Source organism: Salvelinus namaycush, chromosome 2, assembly GCF_016432855.1.
Source record: "Salvelinus namaycush isolate Seneca chromosome 2, SaNama_1.0, whole genome shotgun sequence".
NCBI lineage: Eukaryota > Metazoa > Chordata > Actinopteri > Salmoniformes > Salmonidae > Salvelinus > Salvelinus namaycush.
The window spans coordinates 65,339,247-65,358,545 of record NC_052308.1 but is presented as its reverse complement, the minus strand read 5'-3'; the positions used below and the strand labels follow the sequence as shown (position 1 = coordinate 65,358,545).

The 19,299-nt window shown below is 43.9% G+C and overlaps 1 protein-coding gene across 5 annotated transcripts; it reads left to right on the top strand.

Annotated features, from left to right (window-relative positions):
* The first annotated feature begins 15,949 nt into the window (after positions 1-15,949).
* LOC120027540 (keratin, type I cytoskeletal 13-like) lies at positions 15,950-19,299 on the top strand. 5 transcript variants are annotated; one of them, XM_038972542.1, is made up of 7 exons: positions 15,950-16,546; positions 16,967-17,049; positions 17,368-17,524; positions 17,762-17,923; positions 18,063-18,188; positions 18,513-18,733; positions 19,024-19,299. In XM_038972542.1, exons 1-7 carry the CDS (start codon positions 15,950-15,952, stop codon positions 19,118-19,120), a joined length of 1,443 nt encoding a protein of 480 aa, XP_038828470.1. In that variant the 3' UTR covers positions 19,121-19,299. The 5 variants fall into 5 exon arrangements, with proteins under 5 accessions (XP_038828470.1, XP_038828462.1, XP_038828476.1 ...); XM_038972534.1 differs by having other exon boundaries at positions 18,916-19,299; XM_038972548.1 differs by having other exon boundaries at positions 16,049-16,546; positions 18,979-19,299.

The window sequence follows — 19,299 nt, the reverse complement described above, 5'->3', positions numbered from 1 at the left end:
GTTAACGGGATCGACTTGACAACAGCCAGTGAGTGCAGGGCGCCAAATTCAAACAACAGAAATCTCATGATTAAAATTCCTCAAACAAAGAAGTATTTTACACCATTTTAAAGAAACTTGTTAATCCCACCACAGTGTCCGATTTCAAAAAGTCTTTACGACGAAAGCACACCATCTGATTATGTTAGGTCAGTACCTAGTCACAGAAAAACACAGCCATTTTTCCAGCCAAAGAGAGGAGTTACAAAAAGCAGAAATAGAGATAAAATTAATCACTAACCTTTGATGATCTTCATCAGATGACACTCATAGGACTTCATGTTACACAATACATGTATGTTTTGTTCGATAAAGTTCATATTTATATCCAAAAATCTTAGTTTACATTGGCGCATTATGTTCAGTAATGTTTTGCCTCCAAAACATCTGGTGATTTTGCAGAGAGCCACATCAATTTACAGAAATACTCATAATAAACATTGATAAAAGATACAAGTGTTATACATGGAACTTTAAATAAACTTCTCCTTAATGCAACCGCTGTGTCAGATTTCAAAAAAGCTTTACCGAAAAAGCACACCATGCAATCTGAGTACAGCTCGCAGACAACAAAACAAGCCATACAGATACCCGCCATGTTGTGGAGTCAACAGAAGTCAGAAATAGCATTATAAATATTCACTTACCTTTGATGATCTTCATCAGAATGCACTCCCAGGAATCCCAGTTCCACAATAAATGTTTGTTTTGTTCGATAAAGTCCATAATTTGTCCAAATACCTCCTTTTTGTTCGCGTGTTTAGTTCAAAAATCCAAATTCATGATGCGCAGGCCAGACGAAAAGTCAATAAATTCCATTACAGTTCGTAGAAACATGTCAAACGATGTATAGAATCAATCTTTAGGATGTTTTTAACATAAATCTTCAAAAATATTTCAACCGGAGAATTTCTTTGTCTTTAGAAACAAAAAGGAACGCAGCAACCTCTCACGGGGGCGCGCCTGAGTGAGCTCATGGCACTCTACCAGACACCTGGTTGAAACAGCTCTCATTCCCTCATCCTTCACAGTGGAAGCCTGAAACAAGGTTCTAAAGAATGTTGACATCTAGTGGAAGCCTTAGGAAGTGCAATATGACCCCATAGACACTGTATATTGGATAGGAAAACCTACAAACCTCAGATTTCCCACTTCCTGGTTGGATTTTTTCTCAGGTTTTTGCCTACAATATGAGTTCTGTTATACTCACAGACATCATTCAAACAGTTTTAGAAACTTCAGAGTGTTTTCTATCCAAACAGAACTCATTCTGTAGCACTTTTCCTGTCAGGGAGTGAGATTTCAGAAATCGAGGTCCCTGTTCTGAGGCCAGTTTATAAGTCCCCATGTAAGCCATCGGGCTACATGCACTGCATACGTCTTCCTCTAGATGTCAGTAAGCGGGGAGAATTTGAATGGAGTGGATTGCGCAATCTGGGACCTTATATAAGACCGTGGAGCGGAAGTACCATCCTTTTCAACGGTGCGCTTGGCGCAAGAAGACATCACAATGGCGTCCTGCAAACGCTTTCGTTTTAGTAGTTCTATATCTCCGGTCATGTTTTTATTCGTTATAGGTGTTAAAGACATCATAAGGTAGTTAATTTAAACCGACTTATAGCAGTTTATAGCAGTTTATTGCGATTTTCCTGGATTTCTTTGTGACGCGCTGTCACTAGTTGGACTCCTCTCCAGTGGGTGGCTAACGTTAGCGGCTAATTCGACAGGACAAGAGGACATCTTTCAGCCAAAAGACGATTGTTCTGAAGAAAGGACACCTTGCCCAAGATTCTGATGGAAGCTCAGCTAATAGTAAGCAGTCTTTATGCTGATAATTCATTGTTCTGTTGAAAAAAGTCAAATGCATAAGACGCCATTACTTGCAGTGTAGCCTTGCTTTATCGCACCCTGTATTGCGCAGTAACGTTAATTTTAAAAATGTAATTCAGCGATTGCATTAAGAACTAATTTGTCTTTCAATTGCTGTCCAACCTGTATTTTTTTAGTCAAGTTTATGAATAGTTTTCGATAAGAATAGGTGCCTTTCCAAGATGGCGGCGGACAGATTGCTTGACGTTATGGACACTATTCTCATTGTATAAGCACGATTTGTGCCGCTAAATATGCACATTTTCGAACAAACTCTATATGCATTGTGTAATATGATGTTATAGGACTGTCATCTGAAGAATTCTGAGAAGGTTAGTGAAAAAATTAATATATTTTGGTGGTTTATACGTTATTGCTATGTTTGGCTTGAATCAATGCTGTTGTGATGTTTGCTATTGTGCTAAGCTAATATAACGCTATATTGTGTTTTCGCTGTAAAACACTTAGAAAATCTGAAATATTGTCTGGATTCACAAGATCTGTGTCTTTCATTTGCTGTACGCTGTGTATTTTTCAGAAATGTTTTATGATGAGTATTTAGTTATTCCACATTGGTCTCTATAATTGCTCTGGCTGCTTCGGTGCTATTTTTGACGGTAGCTGTGATGGTAGCTGCAATGTAAAACTGATTTATACCTCAAATATGCAAATTTTTCGAACAAAACATAGATTTATTGTGTAACATGTTATAAGACTGTCATCTGATGAAGTTGTTTGTTGGTTAGTTTGGTTGGTTCTTGGTTAGTTAGGTTGGCTTTGTGCATGCTACCTGTGCTGTGAAAAATGTCTGTCCTTCTTTGTATTTGGTGGTGAGCTAACATAAATATACGTGCTGTTTTCGCTGTAAAACATTTTAAAAATCGGACATGTTGACTGGATTCACAAGATGTGTATCTTTCATTTGCTGTATTGGACTTGTTAATGTGTGAAAGTTAAATATTTCTAAAAAATATTTTTTGAATTTCGCTCTCTGCCTTTTCAGTGGAATGTGGGAGGAGTTCCGCTAGCGGAACGCCTGGGCTAGACAGGTTAACAAGTCCAATACAGCAAATGAAAGATACACATCTTGTTCTGGAGGTGTTAACCTGTCTCGCCCAGGTGTTCCGCTAGCGGAACTCCTCCCACATTCCACTGAAAAGGCAGAGCGCGAAATTCAAAAAATTTTTTTTTTTAATATTTAACTTTCACACATTAAACAGAACATCATATAACATTATTACACCACTACATATCGACAATACAAAATGTACGATACAAAATGTAATATACCACCATACAAAATTATTACAATGTATGCGTGTGTGTCTCTTTACAATCCCCGCTATTCCATAAGACGCATTTTTACTTGTTTTTTTTAAATCTGATTTTACTGCTTGCATCAGTTACCTGATGTGGAATAGAGTTCCATGTAGTCATGGCTCTATGTAGTACTGTCCGCCTCCCATAGTCTGTTCTGGATTGGGGATTGTGAAGAGACCTCTGGTGACATGTCTTGGGAGATGTCCGAACTGTGTGCTAGTAGTTTAAACAGACGGCTCGGTACATTCAGCTTGTCAACACTTCATACAAAAACAAGTAATGATGACGTCAACCCGTTTGCTGACTCGCCTCTCTAACCGCTTGGCTACCTGCCACCCTTAGGCACATCCTGCAATCTAAACTGAGAGGTGGGTGTACACCAGTGGTTTATTTAACTCTTAATTCTACCAGGTGAATTGACTGAGAAGAGAACACATTCTTATTTATAGCAACCACCTACAAAAAGTTGCAGTGGAGAGGTGTGGGAATGAAAGATAGTCATCCCGGTAGGAGGGCCAGATTTGGGAATTTAGCTAGGACATAATCATGGCCCACTAGATTGTGCGGTCTGTCATCTTTTTGGAGGGGAGAGGACAGGCAGAGGTCACTTTACATAGTTCATGCTTCATATATTTTCTCCTGGGGGGGTTCTGCATGTTCATTCCTGTCAAACATGTACATTCTTTGCTTGTGTCTGATCATCAGAGTAGCAGCAGCGTATATGATGATTGTTTGTGTGAGTGTGTGTGCATGTGTGTAGAGTCAGCATGAATGTGTGTGTGTGTTCTGTGTGTGTGATAAAATTAAGTGTGTGTGTGTGTGTGTGGGTGTGTGCGTGTGTGTTTGTTGGAGTATTGATGTGAGTGTGTTTGAGTGTGTAGAGTCCGTGCAGAAATTAAAAAAAGAATACATACAAAGGGTAATGCAGATTGTCTGTGTAGTGATTGTTAGCTTTTTAGTAAAATCTCATGGACAGATTTTCGTGGACAGATGAAACGGCAAGAATCTGTCAAGGCTCACGTAGAATAATGTGATTACGAGTGGCAGTGGTTCCTGGTTTTCCGTTTTCATCATTGATTATTTGGATGAATCAGAATTGGGGCGAAGGCGGTGTGTAAACTGGTGCAGTGATTTTCAAGCCTGTGTGCAGATGATAAATGGCTTCCACTAGATTCCACAGCCACAAAGTCAAACTTGGCTATATAATTTTTTTCTTCTTTTTAGCCATGATAAACACTTGTGAAATTAGCGATAGGGAGGGCTTTGGCCGAGAGTTTCCATTTGCAAGGGAGGAGACTTCGCTTCCTTCCTTGGCACGGAGGTAATTATAATCTCTCCAAAAGTAAAACAGGAATTGGAAACTTTCACGAGAAACCTCTGGGTAACTGAGATGAGCTATTTAGCAGTTTTATGGCTGGGGATAGAAGCTGTTCAGGAGCCTGTTGGTGTCACGTACTGGTAAGGCTTGCCGCACGGAAGCAGAGAGAACAGTTTATGGCTTGGGTGGCTGGAGTCTTCAACAATTTTCCGGGCCTTCCTTTCACACCGCCTGATATAGAAGTCATGGATGGTAGGGAGCTCGGCTCCAGGGATGTACTGGGCTGTCCGCCCCACCCTCTGTAGCACCATGCGATCGAGGGTGGTGCAGTTGCCATACCAAGCAGTGATGCAGCCAGTCATGATGCTCTCAATGGTGCAGCTATATAACTTTTTGAGGATTTGAGGGCCCATGCCAAATCTTTTCAACCTCCTGAGGAGGAAGACGCGCTTTCATGCCTTCTTCACGGCCGTGGGCCATTTTAAGTCCTTATTGATTTATACACAAAGCAACTTGAAGCTTTTGACCCACTTCACTACATCCCCGTCGATGTGGATGAGGGATTGCTCACCCCCCTGTTTCATGTAGTCCATGATCAGCTCCTTGGTCTTACTGATGTTGAGGGAGAGGTTGTTGTCCTGGCACCACACTGTCAGATCATTAACCTCCACCCTGTAGGCGGTGTTATACTCACCGGTGATCAGGCCTACCACCATTGTGTCGTCAGCAAACTTGATGAGGGTGCCGGAGTCGTGCGTGGCCACACAGTCATGGATGAACAGGGAGGACAAGAGGGGACTAAGCACACCCCCCAGTTGGGCCCCCGTGTTGAGGATCAGTGTGGCTGAGGCTATGTTGCCTACCCTCACCACCTTGGGTCGGCCTATCAGGAAATCCAGGATCCAGTTGCAGAAGGAGGTGTTCAGTCACAGGTTCCTCGTGGGCTTGGAGGGGACTATGGTGTTGAACGCTGAGCTGTAGTCAATGAACAGCATTCTCACATAGGTATTACTCTTATCTAGGTGGGTGAAATCAATGTGGAGTGCAATTGAGATTGCGTCGTCTATGAATCTGTTAGGGCAGAATGCAAATTGGAGTGGGTCTAGGTTCTAGGGTGTCTGGAATAATAGAGTTGATGTGTGCCATAACCAGCCTTTCAAAACACTTCATGATTACAGATGTGAGTCCTACAGGGCGGTGGTCATTGTGGCAGATAGTCTTAGAGTTCGTGGGAACAGGAATGATGGTGGTCAGCTTGAGACATGTTGGGATTAAAGACTGAGACAAGGAGAGGTTGTAAACGGCTGTTCTGCACAAGCTCTGAGAACGTGCCCTGGAATGCTGTCCGGCATCACGGCCTTGTGAGTGTTTACCTGATTAGCGAGATCCGCCAGTCCTCCGGCTCTGCGGTGGCCCTCATTCACGGCTCTGTGCTGTTTTTGTCGAAGCGTGCATTAAATTAATTGAGTTCTTCTGGTAGAGAGGTATCATTGGGCAGATCATGGCTGGGCCTTCCTTTGTAATCCATAATGGACTATAGCCCCTGCCACATGCGGTGGGCGGCGGAGTCTATGTAATAGGATTCCAGCTTGTTCCTATACTGTCCTTTTGCTTGTTTGATGGCTCGGTGGAGATCGTAAAGGGACTTTGTGTCCTCAGCCGTAGCCTCGGTGTTGGCTGCGATAGCCCTTTGTGCGGTAAACCTGTCCTTTAGCTTAGCGCCAACCTCTGTGTTAAACCAGGGCTTTTGATTGGGGAAGCAGTGAACCTTCACTGTGGGGACAACGTCGCTGATGTATTTCCTAATGAAGCCATTGATGGAGGTGGTTAGCTTGTTGATGCTATCAGCGGAGTACCGGAACATATTTCAGTCAGTGCTAGCAAAGCAGTCCTGTAGCATAGCGTGTCACAGATACTTCCTGGTTGACCTTGTAGATAGGAAGCAGGAGTATAGAGTGATGATCTGATTTTCCAAAGGGGGGACGTGGAAGGTCCTTGTATGCTTGCTTGTGGATAGAGTAACAGTCGCCTAGGACTTTATCGCCCCTAGTGGAGAAGGAGACGTGTTGATGGAACGAACCAACCCAGATACAGGTTTCTGGGATTATACTAGTTATTAATTCTCTTCCCCTCCCACCTCCCACAATCCCAGATCCCCAGCCAGCACCCAGATGCCGGTTTCTGAGTGTTTGTAAAAGTCTGCAGAGTGCAGGTATAGTCATGAGAGTACATTGCACACTGCCATGTCATAGCACATGTTATTCGATATAGTTGAGAGATACACATATGCATGACACAAACCAGGAGAGTTTAGGAGATGTTTCAGATATAGAAATGTTTGACTAATGCAAACTTCAACTTTTGTGACCAGAGGTAAAAAAAACACTCCTCGCATAATTTTACACCTCCATGTTTGGGTAGGAAAGAACGTGGGGAATGGAGGGATAACAGTGTAGTATGGCTGTGCAACAGGAAAAGGAGTACCGAGCACTCCCCAATTCTCATCGACCGAGTTGTGGTGGAGCAGGTTGAGAGCTTCAAGATCCTTGGTGTCCACATCACCAACAAACTATCATGGTCCAAACACACTAAGACAATCGTGAAGAGGGAACCACAAAATCTTTTCCCCCTCAGATCCTCAAAAGGTTCAACAGCTGCACCATTGAGAGCATCCTGACTGGTTGTATCACTGCCTGGTATGACAACTGCTCGGTCTCCGACTGCACGGCACTACAGAGAGTAGTGCGTACGGCCCAGTACATCACTGGGGCCAAGCTTCCTGCCATCCAGGACCTCTATGCCAGGTGGTGTCAGAGGAAGGCCCTAAAAATTGTTAAGACTCCAGCCTCCCTAGTCACAGACTGTTCTCTCTGCTAAAGCACGGCAGAGGTGCTGTAGGTCCAGAGGTGCTCTAGGTCCATCTTAGCAGCTTCTACACCAAACCATAAGACTCCTGAACAGCTAATCAAAGGGCTACCCAGACCCCTCTTTTACGCTGCATCTACTCTCTGTTTATTATCTATGCATGGTCACTTTAACTCTACCTACTTGTACATATTGCTATTGTTATTTTACTGCTGCTGTTTAATTATGTGTTACTTTTATTTTTAGATTTGGCCTCCCGAGTGGCGCAGCTGTCTAAGACACTGCATGCAGTGTTGAGGCGTCACTGCAGCCTGGGGTTAGATCCCAGGCTGTGTCACAGCCGGCCGTGACCAGGAGACCCATGGGGCGACGCACAATTAGCCCAGTGTTGTCCGGGTTAGGGGAGGGTTTGGCCGGCCGGGATATCCTTGTCCCATCGTGCTCTAGCAACTCCTTGTGGTGGGCTGGGCGCCTGCAAGCTGATTTCGATTGTCAGTTGGATGGTGTTTCCTCCGACACATTGGTGTGGCTGTCTTCCCGGTTAAGCGAGCAGTGTGTCAAGAAGCAGTGCGGCTTGGCAGGGTTGTGTTTCGGAGGATGCATGGCTCTCGACCTTCGCCTCTCCGGAGTCCGTTTGGGAGTTGCAGCGATGAGACAAGATCGTAGCTACCAATTGGAGATCACGGGGGAAAAATTATTAAAAACTAGATAGATTCACTGTTGCTATCAAAGTCATTCCAAAGGGTAGATTTAACAGAGCAAATAAAACTTAACCATACTTTATTAATGTAATATGTATTCGGCGCACGTGACAAATACACTTTGATTTGATTTCATCAACGTTGCTATTTAGGCCTATAGCATTTGCGAAAAGTCATCAACAGCTATTATTTAAATTTAACTCAGAATAAAAATGTAATTGATAATACATATAGGCCTAGGGTTTCAAGCTTTTAATTCCAGTTTGTCGACAACTTAATAATGAATGTGTTGGATTCACATCTCCATCTCAACCAAAAGAATAAGACTAAGCCATTTGGAACAGCTCTCCTTCAAATGTTGATATTTGGTTGCACTGGCCAAATTTAATTCAGTATCACTTTTGCACTACAGTAAATAGCCTAATAACTTGTCGACAACAAGCATGTTGGATTTACTTCTCCATCTCAACCAAAATCTATAGGATTGAGACAGTGGCACAAATGAAACTAGCTAAGTGTGAAGACCCTCCCACTGGGCGGAGCCTGTAGAGTCGTCAGCAAAATTGGACACACCTGGGCTCGTGTGTGTCCTGGAGATAAATATACCTTTCCCCCCTACATTGAGGAGACTCTCTACACAGACACTGTTGGTTTTTGGTTGTGTCATTTTGTGGCTTGTTGGTTTTGGCACCTCTCAAACCCCTCAATATCACCATCTATGCACGCTACCACTCACTTACATTACTGACCTCACACACCATTGTTACATTTATAGTTTACTTTAGTTAATAAATATGTTTTTGTTATTCCTTGACCTCTGCCTTGGCTCCCTTTTTGTTATGGGTTGCGAGCCGGTTCGTGATAAGTGGGGGCTCTTCCGGGATCATAAGGTTGGTTCCTAGACATTTTGGCGTATAGGATTTTGTTGCATTATGATAGATTAACGCTAATTGGGATGCGATTTGGTCTGTATTCAGTGCCTTGTCTTATAAGTGTTCGGTATAGTTCCTTAGAGACGTGTCAGTGATTTTGGTTGTCCAGTGATGTCGTCAAACGGGAGAAGTATGCCAGTAGGCTTAATACTAGTGTCGCTAAGCTAACTGGTAAGTGTAGTTTGTTTGGGAGAATGTGGAGTTAGTGTTTTGATAAACTCTTTTGTTTGTTTTTTTGAGTTGAGATGTTTGGTAGGCCAAGTGTTGGTTGCCTTTTGTTTGTTTGGTAAACTTGTTGGTTGTGTGCTGCGTTGGAGTGCTGCGCTGGCCCCTGCCCAGGCTGGAAACTCCTGCTCTATTTGCTGTTGGGATATCGGTACGAGGTGAGTACAATCTGCTGTGTACCTCAGTGGGAGATTTGGGTAGGGTAGTGCTATTTGCTACCCGGAGCAATCTCCTTTCTTTTCCCCTTAGCGACGTGCTCCACTTTGGAATACGTTGGGGATGGTTATTTTGTTTGTTATTTTTGTGTGGTGTCCGTGGACGGAGCAGTTGTCCCGGGGGCACATCTGTGGCTTGGGGGGGAATTTTCCAGTGTGCTGGGGGGTTGTTCCATGCCAGAGGGCTACTGTGTGTAATTACCCACTGCGAATCCGCACGAAGACTAGGGTTGAGTTATTGTAGGATTTGGGGAAGCTCCTTATATATCTCATCTCCTGTGGTGCCCAGTGTGATTGGCGTTTCTCTTGTTGTCGGCTGGTGTGCTCAGAAGAGGGGAAGAGCGAGATCATTTTTAGTAGTTACTTTTGACTATGGGGTCTAACGTAGACAAGTCCATTTGTGTTCCATCAGAGGAACTGTTAGACGTATGTACTAAAGAACAGCTGTTGAAGATCGCTGAACTCTACCAAGTTGAAATTAGTGATAAACGTCAAAACAAATTGTTAGGTTGATATTGAAGGCCAATCTGATTGAGAGTGGTATAATTGTAGATACCATTGGGGCAGCCTCTGCCGAGGACTCGCCACCTCCCCAACCGTCTCCGCATGTCATTACAATGGCCGCTCCGTCTGTTAGCCCTAGTAGTCTTTCTTTTGAACAGCAGAAAGAACTGCTTCTGTTACAGCTCGATCATGATCGTGTTGAGCACGATAAGGAAATGGAATTTAAACAGGATTTTGAGCGTGCTAAAATCAAGCTACAACACTTCGAGGTGTATGTCGAGTGCAGTACGGTACCTATTGTGATCTACACCGACCATAACCCTATCACCTTTTCGAGGTCTATGATGTGTCCTAACCAGAGGATAATGAGATGGTGTTTGTTTTTACAGGCAGTTCATCTCGATGTGCGGCACATCAGGGGGACTGATAACGTCGTTGCTGACGCGCTCTCTCGTGCGCCCTGTTCCTGAACGGGTCTGGTCCTATTGATCGGTGGACACACGTTTTCTCAAACGTGTTGTCCCCTAGTGTATGCATGTCGTCCACGTGACTGACCACTGTTTATTTTGTGTTGTCCTGTTTTCTTTTCCCTGCTGTCCTCGTTTTCTTCTTTCCTCTTAAAGGATGCTTCCTGTGCGCAAAGGTTGCTGAGGTCTGGGGAGGATGAGGTTGGCTGGGGCAGTGGGACAGTGTTATCCAGGGCAGTATTTTGTTGGTGTGGTGTTCCGGGGTACTTGGTGGCCCCAGGTTTTATGTGTCTGCTGAATTCTTTCTCTTTGCTCTTGTATTCCTTAATAGAATGTCGGTGAGTGGAGCCGGTGGAGTCGTCAGCGAAATGGGACACCCCTCGGCTTGGGTGTGGCCCAGGGATAAATGCTGCTTTCCCTGTACATCGAGGAAACTCTCTCCACACAGACACTGTTGGTTTTTGGTTGTGGCATTTTGTCTTGTTTGTGTTGGCACCTTTCAACACCCCTCATTATCACCATCTGTGCATGCAACCACTCACTTACACTACTGATAACACACACCATTGTTACTTGTTTATAGTTTACTTTAGTTAATAAATATATTTTTGATATTCCTTGATCTCTGCGTTGGCTCCCTTTTTGTTACTGGCTATGAGCTGGTTCATGACATAAGCAGTAGATACATCTCCTTCAAACCAAACACAATTCAATATTTTTGTAATACAATAGCCTAAAGTGAAGGCTCTTACAAACGTTTGTAACAGTGCAACCTTAAAATTAGTAAAACATCCATAGCAGTTGTTTTGGGGCTGCCAGAGGTGGAACTGCGTTTGAGCTGTCAAAACCAAAGTAGCTCTTGGCATTATACCTAAAGCGGATATTGACAATGGCTGCAGGGAGTCCCATTAATAGAAATCCCATGCAGCCTTATTTACAAGTTCGAACGCTGGAATATGTGCAGGGCCAGCTCCAGGCATAAGTGACGTAAGCCATCTTTTGGGGCCCCCTGAACCAATTATGAAGATTTGAATTTTTCTTTTCACCTCATGGCTAAATGTGTTGAACTGCATGAATGTTTAATAAAATTGCCAAATTTTCTCTTCGCATGGCAAAATGTGTAGAACTGCAGAAAATGTACTTTAACGTATATGTTTCTCTCCGCTGTCAAGAAGGGGCCACTAAGACTATTTTGCCCGCTTGATGGGGGTGGGGCCCCCAACCAAATCTTGCTTAGAGCCAACCCTGAATGTGAGATGTAATCTACACCTCGATTTGACAGCTCCAATGCAGTTCCACCTCCAACACTGCCAAAACATCTTCTGTGCGGATGTCTGTTATTGCCAGTTAACGCAAGATCTGATTGAATATAGGCCTCAAATTCAATAAACCGATGCATAACAACAATCTATGATATTCAGAGGCTGAGATTTCACAAGTCAGAAACCTTTTTTTGACTTTACTTTAATGGGAAATCTGTCGCCGTCAATTGAGCTATTCACTTACTGAAAACTGCACAAAAACCATAATGATTTTGGCTATTTTGATAGTCCCAGGTGTTCTGAATAAGAGATTATAATTGCTCCTTTTACAATATTACTGTAACGATCGTCGTAATCCTCCTCCTCGGATGAGGAGGAGAGGCGAGAAGGATCAGACCAATATGCGGAGTGGTTTGTGTCCATCATTATTTATTAAATCGAAACTGAACACGAAACAAAAGAACACAATGAAACAACCGACAAACAGTCCCGTGTGGCACGAATGCAGACACGAGATACAACCACCCACAAAACACACGTGAAACCCCGGCTACCTTAGTATGATTCTCAATCAGGGACAAACGATCTACAGCTGCCTCTGATTGAGAATCATACCAGGCCGAACACAAAACCCCAACATAGAAAAACACACATAGACAACCCACCCCAACTCACGCCCTGACCAACTAAATAAATAAAAGAAAAAGGAACAATAGGTCAGGAACGTGACAATTACAACACATTTGGTAGGAAGAATAACATCAAATATGGGTTGGACTAGATTTTTTTCATAATTATTATCATGAAATAGCCCAACAATATATGTCATGTTAAATCAAGTAGAATTGCAGGAACGTAGCTTTAAAACAGGAATGCCAGGGCAAAATTCTGGTCCTAGTCTGTCCCCGCTTGCACAATGTACTTTTAGTGCAATCTCAACTGCAATTCAGCTCATTTGGTTGTGCTATTAATTAGATGAAGCACAGTGATAACACATTCCGTTGTACAGATAAACAAAATATCTGTCATTGTTTTCTCATTTGAACTTTGTGCTAAATGGTTGAAAGTGCAGTTATAACACATTTAAGTGACAACTAAATTCCATTGGAATTTGGTCGTGGTTTTGGATGGTTGAAAGCATAGTGATAACACATTTGGAATTCAACAAACTTTTGTCTGTCTTTTTGAATGGGTGAATGTAGGTTAAATTGTCATTGATCAACATCTCAACCAAATATCCCCCAAATGTCCATGTTGAAATGACTTGGTGTGCCCAGTGGGATGTCACTGCAACTTACATGTTAATAATATGTCAGCTATGGTTTACTTACTTATGCTTTACCTACAAAGGTTACATTTTAACTTTTTTTCTAGTTAGACCATGTTGACTTAAAGGCAATAGGCTACAGTTGAATAGCTACAGTCATTAAAACTCTTTTTTCAACGTCTCCACAAATGTATTGTTAACAAACTATAGTTTTGGCAAGTCGGTTAGGACATATACTTTGTGCATGACACAAGTCATTTTTCCAACAATTGTTTACAGACAGATTGTTTCACTAATAAGTCACTGTATCACAATTCCAGTGGGTCAGAAGTTTACATACACTAAGTTGACTGTGCCTTTAAACAACTTAGACAATTCCAGAAAATTATGTCATGGCTTTAGAAGCTTCTGACAGGCTAATTGACATCATTTGAGTCAATTGGAGGTGTACCTGGGGATGTATTTCAAGGCCTACCTTCAAACCCAGTGCCTCTTTGCTTGACATCATGGGAAAATCAAAAGAAATCAGCCAAGACCTCAGAAAAACAATTGTAGACCTCCACAGGTCTGGTTCATCCTTGGGAGCAATTTCCTAACGCCTGAAGGTTCCACTTTCATCTGTACAAACAATAGTATGCAAGTATAAACACCATGGGACCATGCAGCCATCATACCGCTCAGGAAGGAGATGCGTTCTGTCTCCTAGAGATGAATGTACTTTGGTGCGAAAAGTGCAAATCAATCCCAGAACAACAGCAAAGGACCTTGTGAAGAAGCTGGAGGAAACAGGTACAAAAGTATCTATATCCACAGTAAAACGAGTCCTATCGACATAACCTGAAAGGCTGCTCAGCAAGGAAGAAGCCACTGCTCCAAAACCGCCATAAAAAAGCCAGACTACGGTTTGCAACTGCACATGGAGAAATGTCCTCTGGTCTGATGAAACAAAAATAGAACTGTTTGGCCATAATGACCATCGTTATGTTTGGAGGAAAAAGGGGGAGGCTTGCAAGCCGAAGAACACCATCCCAACCATGAAGCACGGGGGTGGCAGCATCATGTTGTGGGGGTGCTTTACTGCAGGAGGGATTGGTGCACTTCACAAAATAGATGGCATCATGAAGAGGAAAATTATGTGGATATATTGAAGCAACGCCTCAAGACATCAGTCAGGAAGTTAAAGCTTGGTCGCAAATGGGATCTTCCAAATGGACAATGACCCCAAGCATACTTCCAAAGTTGTGGCAAAATGGCTTAAGGACAACAAAGTCAAGGTATTGGAGTGGCCATCACAAAGCCCTGACCTCAATCCTACAGAAAATTTGTGGGCAGAACTGAAAAAGCGTGTGTGAGCAAGGAGGCCTACAAACCTGACTCAGTTACACCAGCTGGAAAATTACCCCAAGCATACTTCCAACGTTGTGGCAAAATGGCTTAATTAAGGACAACAAAGTCAAGGTATTCTGTCAGGAGGAATGGGCCAAAATTCACCCAACTTATTGTGGGAAGCTTGTGGAAGGCTACCCGAAACATTTGACCCAAGTTAAACATTTTAAAGGCAATGCTTCCAAATACTAATTGAGTGTATGTAAACTTCTGATCCACTGGGAATGTGATGAAAGAAATAAAAGCTGAAATAAATCATTCTCTCTACCATTATTCTGACATTTCACATTCTTAAAATAAAGTGGTGATCCTAACTGACTGATTAAATGTCAGGAGTTTTGAAAAACTGAGTTTAAATGTATTTGGCTAAGGTGTATGTAAATTTCCCGACTTCAACTGTACACTGTATATAGTGCAACATCTCCGCCAATGCCACTATAATCCATTCTACTGCAAATCATTAACATGAGGACATAAATGCTGCAATGCTCTTTGGCATTAACCAAATGCAAATCATCTTTTCCACATACTAAATGTCAGACTCAAATGGTAACCTCTGGAGCATGATAAAAATCTGCAAGAAATGCTCTGGTTACATGGAAATATGCAAACAAGCGACAGCTTGCTCTTGCACGCTGCAGACGCCAAGTTCCCTTCCAAGGTGTCAAGGGAAAAGAATGGTACTTTAATCCCATCTGAGGTTTCTTTTCCTGGGGTACGATGCCCGGAGTAATGACTCATCCCATGGGGGCTATATAGTGATACTTTTGTCGGTCCTGCAGACTCCTATTGTTGATGGAAAATGCATGAAGTTGAGTGAAACTTAATACAATGGTAAACTGAGTATGTGCATAAAAGGAACAATGGACTGTTGCGTTTAGGGAAAAGGACACGAGATTTTCTTGCAAGACATCAGTGTGTGAGACAAAGACAGGTCTGTTCGGGGAGAATGTTGTCTGGGTGTCAAGCGATAGATCATATTCTACCGTGAAGTTTCTTTGCAACTTGTTGTCTTAGTAACATAACAGCTACAGGTAAATAGCCATTCTGTGTGTCAATCTATATTACCAGGAAACACGGAGAAGCTCACCTGTCAAAGTTAAACTGTGTGTGTTGACTGATTGATTGACCAACCTGGGGCTAATAGAAGCAGGCTTGTCTATGCTTTCAACCAGACACTATTATGAGAGAGGAATTCCATATGTTTACAGGGTGTGAACTTTTATATGTTTGTGCAGGCAGACACCATATATAGAGCAAGAAGGGGGAGGGTGGAGTTGCACAGCAATAGTATATTTTCAATATCCACACATAAAGCACATATCTATCTATCCTCCTCCATCTCCTTCTGCATCCTAGTGTCTGCCCGCAGGGTGTCAAAGTGGGTGGAGGAGTCCTGCCCTGCCCGACATGAGGTAATGCTTACCTGTATTCCTACCTTCTGCCTCTCCCACCCATGTCCTACTCCCAACCTCCCTCCCTCATTCTGCCCTGTGCAGCATAAAAAGGGAACAGTGGCTGGGCAGTGCACCACATTATCTCTCCTCATCCCAGGCAGGCAGACTACCTCTCAGTAGCCATGTCCTTCTCCAGATCTAGCATGTCCTACAGCAGCAGCGGCGGTGGAGGCGGAGGTGGCACCATGTCCATGAGGTCTGGAGGTGGAGGTGGAATGGGTATGGGCTCCTCCCGCTTCTCCTCGATGGGTGGTGGTGGTGGTGGAGGAGGCCGCGTCACTGCCATGAGGGCCGGCAGTGTGTATGGAGGTGCAGGAGGCTCCGGGGTGCGCATCTCTAGCTCCTCGTTCGGTTCCGGCGGCGGAGGTGGTGGTGGTAGTGGTGGTGGCGGATATGGTTTCAGAATGGGAGGGGGCGGCGGCGGTGGCGGTTTTAGTTTTGGCATGGGAGGGGGCGGCGGCGGTGGCAGTTATGGTTTTGGCATGGGTGGGGGTGGGGGTGGCGGCGGTGGAGCTGACATTAATGTGTCGGTCAATGAGAAGGCCACAATGCAGAACCTGAACGACCGCCTGTCCACCTACTTGGAGAAGGTGCGCATGCTAGAGGCGGCCAACGCCGAGCTGGAGCTGAAGATCCGTCAGTTCCTGGAGAGCAAGACGTCCCCCAGCGCTCGTGACTACTCTGGCTTCCACGCTATTATCGCCGACCTTCAGGACAAGGTACGTGACGTGTCTCCTAGATGGCAAAAGCAGTCAATGATGAATGTTATGACAATGAATATTGGACAATGCAAAATGAATTGATTCAACCAAGATATTGCACCAAAGATAGATGCAACGACAGTATGCATATTTTTCCTTGCATCATTGAAAATAAAGCAGATCATTGAAGCTATTCCTTCCTCTCTCTTAAGAGCCCCTAGGCGATTGCGAAAGGTGCGATTTGTTTCTTTGTGCCATGCTTTACGATCAAAACGACAATAGGTTCCCTGTAATGCTTCTATGAGATATAATTTACAGTGCAGCTGAAACTCAGAACTCAGAGATTACAGTGTGGTATCACTGTTTGTGTGTACTGCATTTGTGGGAAATTTCATGCATACCCCATCCTGAAATGTTTTGCCATCCTCCACCTCTCAGATCCAGGCTGCCACCTGCTTGAACGGAAGCATCTATCTCAGCATCGACAACTCAAAGCTTGCTGCAGACGACTTCAGAAACAAGTAAGTACACCCAACACCATCCACAGATACAGTACACTGCTGGTGCATTACATTAACCACATGGAATAACCCCAAATCTGTAAAAACCCTCATACTGTTTTTTATTACATTTTGTGTTGAATCTACAAAAATAGAAACCAAATGACATTACCCTTCACCTCCACCATAACCACACCCTCCCAACAGACATATCAGAAGTGTTACTTTCTGATATTTTCCTAAAACTTAATGGAATACTAGAATCTATAACCCCCCTGCTATTCTCACAGAGGAACACATTCAGGCAGTTCTTTGACCTAAGCTCTCTCTATCTCTCAGGTATGAGAACGAGCTGGCCATGCGTCAGTCAGTGGAGGCTGACATCGCCGGGCTGAAGAGGATGCTGGACGAGATGACCATGGCCAGATCTGACCTGGAGATGCAGATCGAGGGGCTGAAGGAGGAGCTCATCTATCTCAAGAAGAACCATGAGGAGGTGGGTGTGGGCTGATGGAACATATCCATACAGTCCCTTAATGTATTACATCTATTGACCATGTCAACCTGCTATGGGTCTTCACTAGAACACCATTGCTGGCTTTCAAGCACATCTGTACTACGCAATGGTGTTCAAATCTATAATGAAGACAGAGGGCAGGTCAAGTTGTTACCATCAGGCAGAGGTTAGTCCCTTCTTAATCCTTTAAACTCACCCCTATGTGTTTCTCCACAGGAGCTGCTTGCCATGAGGACGCAGATGACTGGACAAATCAACGTGGAAGTGGACGCAGCACCACAGGAGGACCTGACCAGAGTAATGGCTGAGATTCGTGAGCAGTATGAGGCCGTTAGTGCCAAGAACCAGCGTGACCTGGAGTCCTGGTTCCAGACCAAGGTAGAACCTCTAGAACCCCTAAACTATGTTCATGGTGTAGATGTTCCTTTACTTCTAGTTGGTAACATTGTGACATTCTATCATGAGCTGAAATGTTGGTTTGTTTCTGTGACGATTGACCACATATTGTGTTTTACAGACAGAGACGTTGAACAAGGAGGTGGCGTCCAGCACAGAGGTTCTCCAGACCTCCAAGTCAGAGATCTCGGAGATCCGTCGCACACTGCAGGGCCTGGAAATTGAACTGCAGTCACAGCTCAGCATGGTGAGCTCTAATTACAAACATCTGACCAAGAACCACAGTTTAGGGCACATTACTTACACAACTTTCTGCAACTTTTATCAATAATCAACATTTGACTCTTTCATTATTCTCTACCATCCCTCAAGTATCACACTTTCACTTGGACTCTAACACTATCCCTCAAGTTGTTGTAGCCAGGCACCTCTACATTACTATAGCTAACCTCTACCTGCCTTCACATTCAATCACTAGAGCTAACTTTTCAGTATGACAGTAAACATTCCAAATTCCAAACCTACTCACACAGTTTTTTGACCCATCATCTCTGTCTCTCCCGGCCAATAGAAAGGCTCCCTGGAGAACACGCTGGCGGAGACGGAAGGCCGTTACTCCATGCAGCTGGGACGCCTCCAGAACCAAGTGACCAGTCTGGAAGAGCAGCTAATGTCTCTCCGCAGCGACATGGAACGCCAGGGCCAGGAGTACAAGATGCTGCTGGACATCAAGACACGCCTGGAGATGGAGATCGCTGAGTACAGGAGGCTGCTGGACGGAGAGGCTAGCGGGTAAGGCAAGAAGCGATTGGATGTCTCCCTCAACATTTGATTTTAAAAACAATGTTCATTTGAAGTTGACCTTACCATGAGCCATGGTTACTTTTGACATGAATCTACAGCTATGTGACCTTTAATAGATATTATGATCATAGATGTTAACTATGCTAACCATTGGTTTCCCTTCCTAACAGCCTTGTTCACAGCTCCTCGAAATCTGGACACAGCTCTTCCAGCTCCCACATCAGCTCCTCTAGCTCCGGCGTCAGCTCCGGCCTCAGCTCCTCCAGCTCCGGCCCCAGCTCATCTACCTCCACCACACGCAAGGTGGTGATCGTCACAGAGGAAATGGTGGACGGCAAGGTTGTCTCCTCAAGTGAAACCAAACACACCTCTTAAGGTCCCACACACACAGCGAGCCCTGCAGCAAGCAATGGGTTAACCACATAGAAATATAATTATAAACTAGAATGGTTATAGGAAATGTGAGGCCAGAACGTGGAATATTGCGGTTCCCCAGTGCTTTATTCATGCAACCTAAAATACAACGTTACAACTTATAAAAAGTATTTGTCAGA